Raw genomic sequence first — 9,237 nt, 5'->3', positions numbered from 1 at the left:
TGTACAAGTAGAAATCTAACCGGCCACGTCCACTTGTATTTTTGTCATGGATCCGGCTGATGAGTAAACAAACAAATGGAAGTTTTTAACGACCTTGACTGGCTATACAGCCCTTGCACGGTCGGATCTGATGAGTTAAGCCTTTTTCAACTGATTTTTATATTGCGTTCTTTATATATTGTACTGTTCAAATGATGTACAACTGTCTCAAGTAAGGGGAGGGTAAGGATCCCGCTAACATGTTTAACCCCGCCACACTATGTATGTATGTGCCTGTCCCAAGTCAGGAGCCTGTAATTCAGTGGTTGTCGTTTGTTTATGTGTTACATATTTGTCGTTCGTTCAATTTTTTTTATATAAATAAGGCCGCTAGTTTCCTTGTTTGAATTGTTTTAAATGGTCATTTCGGGGCCTTTTATAGCTGACCATGCGATATGGGCTTTGCTCATTGTTGAAGGCAGTGCGGTGACCTATAGTTGTTAATTTCTGTGTCATTTTCGTCTTTTGTGAAGAGTTGTCTTATTGGCAATCATACCACACCTTCTTTTTTATATTTGCTCTTTAAAAAATATTATTATACTTCTCTTGAAATTCAGTGCCGTAGGCTAGCTAGGTTCTTAGTGCAGTGTGTACACAGTTCTGGTCGACAGGGGGTCCATAAAGTACAATTTTATTGTGTATTTGACAGTTTTCTATATATATATATATTGTGTCTCATCAGTTTTCTGTAGACTAGCCATGATCGGTATATGAGTATACTTCGAAAAACGGACAGAAGTATTAGATCGATTCATTGGTGTCATTTTCATAAACCTATATAATGTCAGCTGATAATTTGTCTATATTCTATACTAAATAAAGATGCGAATGGAAATGGAGAATCATTGTCAAAGAGACACATATTTAATATTTATTTGAAATATGATTATAGAATATCTTACTAAGTTTGTTTTAGTAAAAGAAAGATAATCCTATCAAAAGAGGAATATGTGACAGAAGAGGAATAAGGTTAACATAACAACAACTCAAAACACAAACAATTTGCCATTTACATGATACTTTTTAGATTAACAGTCATTTCTGATATTTTGCAATTTTGGCTATTTTCTTCAAACTTGTAAATGATAACAAGTATTATACAATTTGACATTGGCATTTTAATCTGCTACTGATTTGTGAATAGTTCCCTTGCACTTTGTTATCATGAACGTAGTGAAACATAAACAAATGTCGGTTTCATACTAAGGTTATATGTATTAACCCTAGAACACTTTATCAAATTTTATTTTTTTGATTTAATCTTTTTGGTTTCTCATCAAAGAAAATGTTTAACATTGTCATTTGCACGAGATCATGACAGGCACTTACAGAATGTGGCGGGGTTAAACTAGTTAGTGTGTTGACGCCAAATCCCCCCTAACCGGGGATAGTTGTATAATTGTACAAAATAAGAACAAACTATGAAATTCAGTCGAAAAGGGTTAAACTCATCATATTGATACAAAGCAAAAAGATATCTAACAAAATCACAGAGTGGACGTGGTATGGTGTTTATATATACACTATAATATCAATCAGTACACATCCAACATTCACTTGATTTAGTTTGAAGACGACATTAACAGTCAGAGAAAAACATGACTTGTGCAATGCCAAGATACAGGTGTCCACAGAATGTGCCGCGATATGTATATACAAATGATGTTTTGTTTGATTAAAATTAACTGATTAACAAAATAATTATTAGTTCCAATAAAAACAATTTTAATAGATTTAATTACATATCAAAATAAAAACTTTTTTCAAGTACTAAGTACTAGATTTCCTTTTGGTCATACTGCATTCGTTTTCGTTAGAGTCGGCATTCGATGCAACATTGCAAATAAAAACATGTCAAATTGGCAATTTTTTCTCATAATGCCTTCAAACTATCACAAAGGCTAATACCACGTCTTGTTATATCTATAAACCCGTCTATCCTATTTTATGCTATGAATAGATTACTTTGTTAAATACAAATCCCAGACATCAGAATTACCAACTTGTAATTTTTTTGTGCATGAGTTTTTACTTTCTTTTCAAATACTTCTTTTATATTTCATCTTGTTATGATTAATGTGTTCATTCGGTTATGAGTACAATTTTAAATACTAGTTTGTATATACATGCTGTCCCTATATTCTTATTTGGAGAATTTTTATCATTAAACAATGAATTATTATAAAATGATTGTCTGAGCCTAACAGCAGTTTATTTTATCTTGTTTGATACATCATATATACTATAAGTGATTATACCGGTTAAGAGTTCAGAAATCACACAGACAAGTTTGCATACATCATTTTAACTGTTTACATTTCAAGGACTACGATACAAGAATTTAAAAAGAAACTAAACAATCGTTGTAGAAAAAGATTAATTAAAAGTCCAAGCTTTGTCAATAAGTCAGTCAATACATGCAAGGAGAGTGTATACAACCTCCTTGATACTAGTGTATACTAATATTAGTTTTATGTAATGCATTTAAAAAAATTAAAGTGGTGCCCAGTTCGAATTAATATAACATTTCCGAGTAAATTAAATCCATTCCAGTGAATCAGAGATAAAAGTTGTTTAACAGAAAAAAAATGAACATTCTTAAAAAAAATTGGCTTGATCTATGATGCTATTTTCTTGAATTATAGCGGGTTGATTTCCCTCTGTATATTAATCGAAAGCTTTAAATAAGCTCCAATGTATTTGGATCATCTTGATATTAACTGAAGACTGTTATTGTAGTCTTCCGTCGGCTGTGATTTTTACATCAGAATACTTACAGTTTCTAAATAAAATTTAGAATGGAAATGGGGAATATGCCAAAGAGATAACAACCCGCCTAAAGAGTAGACAACAACCCGACCAAATAGTAGACAACAACCCGAACAAATAGTAGACAACAACCCGACCAAAGAGCAGACAACAGTTAGCCGATGGTCACCAATGGGTATTCAATGCAGCAAGAAAATCCCGCACCCGGATGTGATCATCAACTGCCCCCTAAATAAAATTGTGCACTACTTCAATGAAAATGGACGTAAGTTCCAAAACATATAAATGAACTAAAACTAAAAACCATACAAGACTAACTAAGTCCAGAGGCTCCTAACTTGGGATAGGCGCAAAATGCGTCGGGGTTAAACTGCTTTGTGAGATCTTAAGCTATATGTCTTTACAGCACTAGTTGCTACAATAAATACCCATTCAAACAAAGGTCTGTCTCTATGTTGATGTCTTTCAGAAATAGACTTTGATTGATTATAGAACAAACAATCCTTCTATAGTATAAACTATCTGACTGACCGATCTTATCACGACAAACTCTTATTAGAATTTAAACAGTACATACTTTATCCAATTGTACATAAATAAAACAAAATATCAATTGATACAGGTCTGCAATGGGGTGCACAGAATATAGATTAATGGACCAATACTGCAGAAAAATGACATTACTAATCCAAACTTTTCTGATTGAGTTCTATTAATATATCCTACAGAACTAAAAATTAATGAAACAGCAGAGGCTTCCCTACACCTCATTTGTAGACTTATACCTCGAATTTGACATGAGCAGTCATCTCGGTATCAAAATCTATGTTCAACGAGACGATTTTAATTTTGAAATTATCCATTTCCTCCACCTTAGTAGTAATATCCAAACTTCACCTGTATATTAGATATACATCCCAAACCTTTCCAAGAGCTTGAAGATGCCACGCAGAGGGTATGTCAAAGAACGTCTCGCCCTTTTTCTAAAAAAATGTTCTTCGGAACATACCATGATTTTGTTGGTAAATTTGCCGTATCAACTTTACAGATAATAAATAATGGTCTTGAAGTACAGATTTTAAGTACTGACATTGTTCATCATCTTAATTACGTGTTAAAGTGTTCTTTTATTTGTATTTGTAAATTATTAATTTTTTTTGGAATTTTGGTCCTCAATGCTCTTCAACTTTAAACTTGTTTGGGTTTCTAACTATTTTGATCTGAGCGTCACTGATGAGTCTTCTGTGGACGAAACGCGCGTCAGGCGTATTAAATTATAAGCCTGGTACCTTTGTTAACTATCAAACTTTACTGTTTAGTCCATTTTTGGTAATATCCTTTTGGCGTCGCTGGGAATTATGCATTTCACCAATGTGTTGTACTATGGTAATTTTTTATTCTTGTTATCCAGTTTTGATTATGTGCCATTTTGTTTCTTTGTTGACATGTTTGTTTGTTTTATAATGATTAAGAATATAACACATTGTTGATTGCTGTTACCCTTTTTGACATTTTTGCCTACTATGTCAGTTTCTTTTTGTTGGTCTCACATTGCTGTCAATATACTGGAATGTTATGCGACTGTCATACAAGCGAGAGGTTTAGCTAGCCAAACCAGGTATAATGTACCATTTTCTATATGAGGAAATGTAAGTTCCAAGGCAGAAATACGACAGTTGTATTCTATTCGTTTGATATGTTTGAACTCTTCATTTAGGCATTCGATACTCTATTTGAAATTTCCTTTGTTATCATACTTTTTATACCATATTTTTACCGTTACGCTGAATTTTATGTCGTCCCATTCAAATTAAAAATTTATGGTTTTCCATTCCACATAAACGTTGTGATGTAAACATTTCAGTAGGATGACCTTGAGCTATTCTGTCCATTGTGGGATGCTTATGTACACCGAAGTCACCAATTCCTCTATCAAATGTTCGTAAATTTACCTCACTATCCATTTGATTCTATTATTATTGGAAGAGTGATGATATTTTTATATTTATATTTTTATTAGAATAGCATGCAAGCAACTACTGAATAAACCTGATGGGACGGCTAGATTAATGGTAATAGATTCGCATGTTGGAGATGCATGCATAACAGGAGACACACCCGATCTCTCATCAATGTTTTGGAGTTCATGCGATTCCCGAATTTCGGAACCATGATTTATATCTGCTTAACTGACAAATTTTTGATATGGGTAAAATACTGTCAGCTCTAATAAAATCTATATGATGATTCATAATAACATAATAGATCATAATAGTACACTAGGATATAGAAACATTGCCATCACTCGACTTTCCGGTTGCGGAGGAAAAATCATCGCCAAGATGGGGCATCCGTTTGACTGTGCGGGATGTGAGGTAGATAACGCTGTTTAATATTTTTTATCGATAAAGCAATAATGAAATAGTCTTTGAATCAGCATGGTTGATAATCAAAAGTCTAAAGAAGATATGAGGCATAATGTCAATGAGACAGTAATTCAAATACACGAATTAACCGATAGACATAAAACAAAAAGCAGCCAGTTTGGTTAAATTTTGTCAAAATATAATGAGAAAAATCGCTGATGAATTATTCATTTGCAAGAGAGTAATTCGACCACATGGAATTCGGATTCGTGTAACCTCCAATTCAACCCCTTAGCTGGAGCTGGATTACGCATGGATTAAGCGGGTTCATTTATTAAAATAGAATGTCAACATTGAAAGTGAAACAAGGGAAGGGTAAAACCATTTGAATGACTGATTCGATAATAAAACAAATTTCATGTACCGGTAAAAACGACGAATAACATATATTTTTAAATTAAGATATAAAATCGAACAGTTGCCCAAACAAATCCAACTGTACGAGTTCGTTATCTATATCTATATTTATACCGGGTTGTATGACCATTGGAAGTCTTCGGAGGTCATCTCAATGATTAATTAGATGGCGTCTATACTAAAAAGTAAAATCACAAAAATACTGAACTTAGAGGAAGATCAATTGGGAAAGTCCATAATCACATGGCAAAATCAAATAACAAAACGCATCAAAAACGAATGGACAAGAACATTCATATTCCTGACTTGGTACAGGCATTTTCAAATGTAGAAAATGGTGGATTAAAACACGCACGAAATGCTGATACATATTATCGAGCACATGCGTTGTAAATTATGTAATTCGGTCTTTTTGTAATTTGGAAATACGTTTTAGTATGTTATAAATCAAATATGAGAATTCGAGTCAAATCAGTGAATATGAATTTGACACCTGATGTCCCTTAAAAAGAATAAACTGTCATATGCTAATTAAGCTTAAGTAAATAATATTGCTGGGGTATTTTAAAGATGTTCATAAAGGCCAATTTAGCAAGTAATCAGTGAAATGCATTATTATTATTATTTTATTATCAGTTATAGAGTTCAAACTTGTACCCAATTACTGCTCATTGGCCCTAATAACACTTTCAGTCTATATATACTGCTTTAATGCAATATCTTGTTATCATCCAATTATTAATAAAACACCGGCAACAATGCCACCAACTGCAGCAATAATACAGAACGCGAACGAAAAATGAAGATTACTGGTCTGGACACCCTTTTGAGTAGCGTACACTATAACTCCAATAAGGGCAAAAGCGCCTACAAAATAAAACAAACCTTTATTTAATATAAAATAGCCTCGTAGTAATTTATCGTGTGTTTTTCTATGTTGATGTTATGCTATTGTTTCAGAAAAGGGAGAAGGTTTGGTACCATTAAAACGTTTAAGATAAGACGTGTCACGGTACTTGTCTATCCCATTTTCATGTATTTGGTTTTGATGTTATATTTGTTATTCTCGTGGGATTTTGTCTGATGCTTGGTCCGTTTCTGTGTGTGTTACATTGTAGTGTTGTGTCGTTGTTCACCTCTTATGTTTGGTGCGTTTCCCTCAGTTCTAGTTTTTTTACCCCGATTTTGTTTTTTGTCCATGGATTTATGAGTTTGAACAGCGGTATACTACTGTTGCCTTTATTTAACCCCGCTGCAAATGTTTGCACCTGTCCTAAGTCATGAATCTGATGTACAGTAGTTGTCGTTTGTTTATGTAATTTACACGTGTTTCTCGTTTCTCGTTTTTATATAAATTAGACTGTTGGTTTTCCCGTTGGAATGGTTTTACACTAGTAATTTTGTGTTCCTTTATAGCTTGTTATTCGGTGTGAGCCAAGGGTCCGTGGTGAAGGCCGTACATTGACCTATAATGTTTTACTTTTATAAATTGTTATTTGGATGGAGAGTTGTCTCATTGGCGCTTACACCACATCCTCCTATATCTACTAATTTTACATATATAGTTGGCTTTAGGTGAATTTGGCTATTTATTTTAGGTATTTTTGACATACAGCTCTTCAACGGTTTCGGTACTTATACATCTTCGGATTTCAAATATTTGGCTTTGAGCGTTCCTGATGAAGGTAAATCCAGAAAAGCGCTTCGGACGCAAGAAATTAATAACGTGTTGTTTTCAATATTTGAGATATAAAAAAAAATGTAAGACAGGAAACTTTCTTAATCGCATATATCTTCATGAAAAACAAGATGTCATTACTACAGTTATTATTTATGTATTATTTATACGAAATTTCCAAAAATAAATAAGTTGTGTTATTGTTATTATTTTCCATTGCATCACGCTTACCGCTATCTTTTGTTTCAAAGTGTTTGTTTACTCCATGAAGAAAGTGAAAATTAGACAGATATTATGTTTTATATGTATGAAAAAACAGTTTTCTTCTTACCATCACTTTTATAATTTGTTCTTATTGACGAGGTGAGAGAAAATAAAATAGCTGTTGGGTAAAACACCAGTAAGGCAAAATTATAATTTTAGCCAACTCAGACGTTAGAAATATAACTGCCAAAATTTTAACAGGGAGATAATTGAGTTAATTTGCAGTTACATGTTTGCTGCATATTTAAGCTGACTAAATACAAATTATGAAAATTACTTTAAGTTTAATCACCATAAACACACCAATCAATAGTATGATAATTAATTTTATTTCTAATAGATTTTTTCTAAATAATACCTGCAACAATACAACAAACTGCTCCTGCCTTCTTCAGAATATCCTTATCCTTCATCACAAATAACTGAACTGCTACAAGGATAACAGCAGCCAACAAGATGATGAACGCTAATGTTTCTAACGCCTGGGTTCCTTTAAAACTGGGACAACCAAATTTTTCTACGATAATTAATATAAATTGGTATTATTGATGTAAAATATTAACTTAGTACAATGAGAAATTCTCACATGACTACAAAACATGTTAAATACACCCTATAGTATTTCTTGTAGTTTTAAGTGCAAGTTAAAATCTTACTTTCAACTTCTATGCTTGATTTCAAATAATTTAAACAACCTAATAAATTTATTGTTTTACAGCATATCATGTTGATTAAATGGAGATTTACAATAATTGTACAGAAAAAAAATAGTCGTACTAAACAAAAACAAAATAACACATAAGGTCTTCAACATAAGATACAAAACACAAAAAATAGAAAAGCAATGAACAAATGAAATGTCACTGCGGATATGGAGAATGCAAGATTTGATTTTGGTCAAAGTAATCCATCTGAGTATATTCTTTTTTTTGTATTTTGATTCACAGATATTTTAAAAAGTAAATAAACAAAAAATGAAGCAAGTCAGCAGCTGCAAATTGGTTATTTAAATGCATTCATTAAATTTTATCAACATCAATTTACATACCACATTTAATTTGTGCACATTCCGTTGTTCCGGATGTTGTTGGAAGACACATTTGCCATAAACCAAAATGAGACTCTACATTTCCCATTTTGATATGCATCCAATACGGGGTGGCAAAACTGGTAAGTTGCAACACAAACGAAACAATGGCAACTATGAAGCCAGCTATAGTAGTAGGTTTAGCATCCCCGAATATCCCCATCTTGATTTCTGTTTTTTCTTTGTCACAATGTAACAATATCAATAAGCAGGCACAAATTTATACTGCGTTTGTTGCTACAATAAACAGTCATTTAACATGAAGGAACTTGATAACAGAAGTAAAATCTAGTTTTGGATGATAATGAAAACACCTTTAAATGTATAAAGTATTTGATTCGACAAATCTTATCATTAGCATACGCCTCTCTATGCAATATACCAAATCAAACCATCAATACACATTGTTGTTTATAAGGTATACATGATCCCGTATGATTGTATCGTATGTAGTATTTTATGATGAGAAGGTATGTGGTATGTTATGGCTGTATGTTACAAATACTGTCATACCAATATGTGTAGGAATGATACGGTGGCATTGAATTGGGTATCTTATGTAGGTATAGTACAGTACAAATACTACCCAGAACAATGCAGTGGTATGGTATTGGGGG

The 9,237-nt window shown here is 32.7% G+C and overlaps 1 protein-coding gene across 1 annotated transcript; it reads right to left on the bottom strand.

Moving 5' to 3' along the window:
- Positions 1 to 6,199: 6,199 nt before the first annotated feature.
- On the bottom strand, positions 6,200 to 8,867 carry LOC139513702 (uncharacterized). The gene is made up of 3 exons (XM_071302446.1): positions 8,582 to 8,867; positions 7,892 to 8,050; positions 6,200 to 6,458 (listed from the first exon to the last, which is right to left on the bottom strand). The coding sequence occupies exons 1-3, from the start codon at positions 8,781 to 8,783 to the stop codon at positions 6,319 to 6,321; spliced, it is 501 nt and encodes a 166-aa protein (XP_071158547.1). The 5' UTR covers positions 8,784 to 8,867; the 3' UTR covers positions 6,200 to 6,318.
- Positions 8,868 to 9,237: the final 370 nt, after the last annotated feature.

Source organism: Mytilus edulis, chromosome 2 (assembly GCF_963676685.1).
Source record: "Mytilus edulis chromosome 2, xbMytEdul2.2, whole genome shotgun sequence".
Taxonomy (NCBI): domain Eukaryota; kingdom Metazoa; phylum Mollusca; class Bivalvia; order Mytilida; family Mytilidae; genus Mytilus; species Mytilus edulis.
The sequence above is the reverse complement of the archived record's forward strand: the minus strand, read 5'-3'. Positions and strand labels throughout refer to the sequence as shown.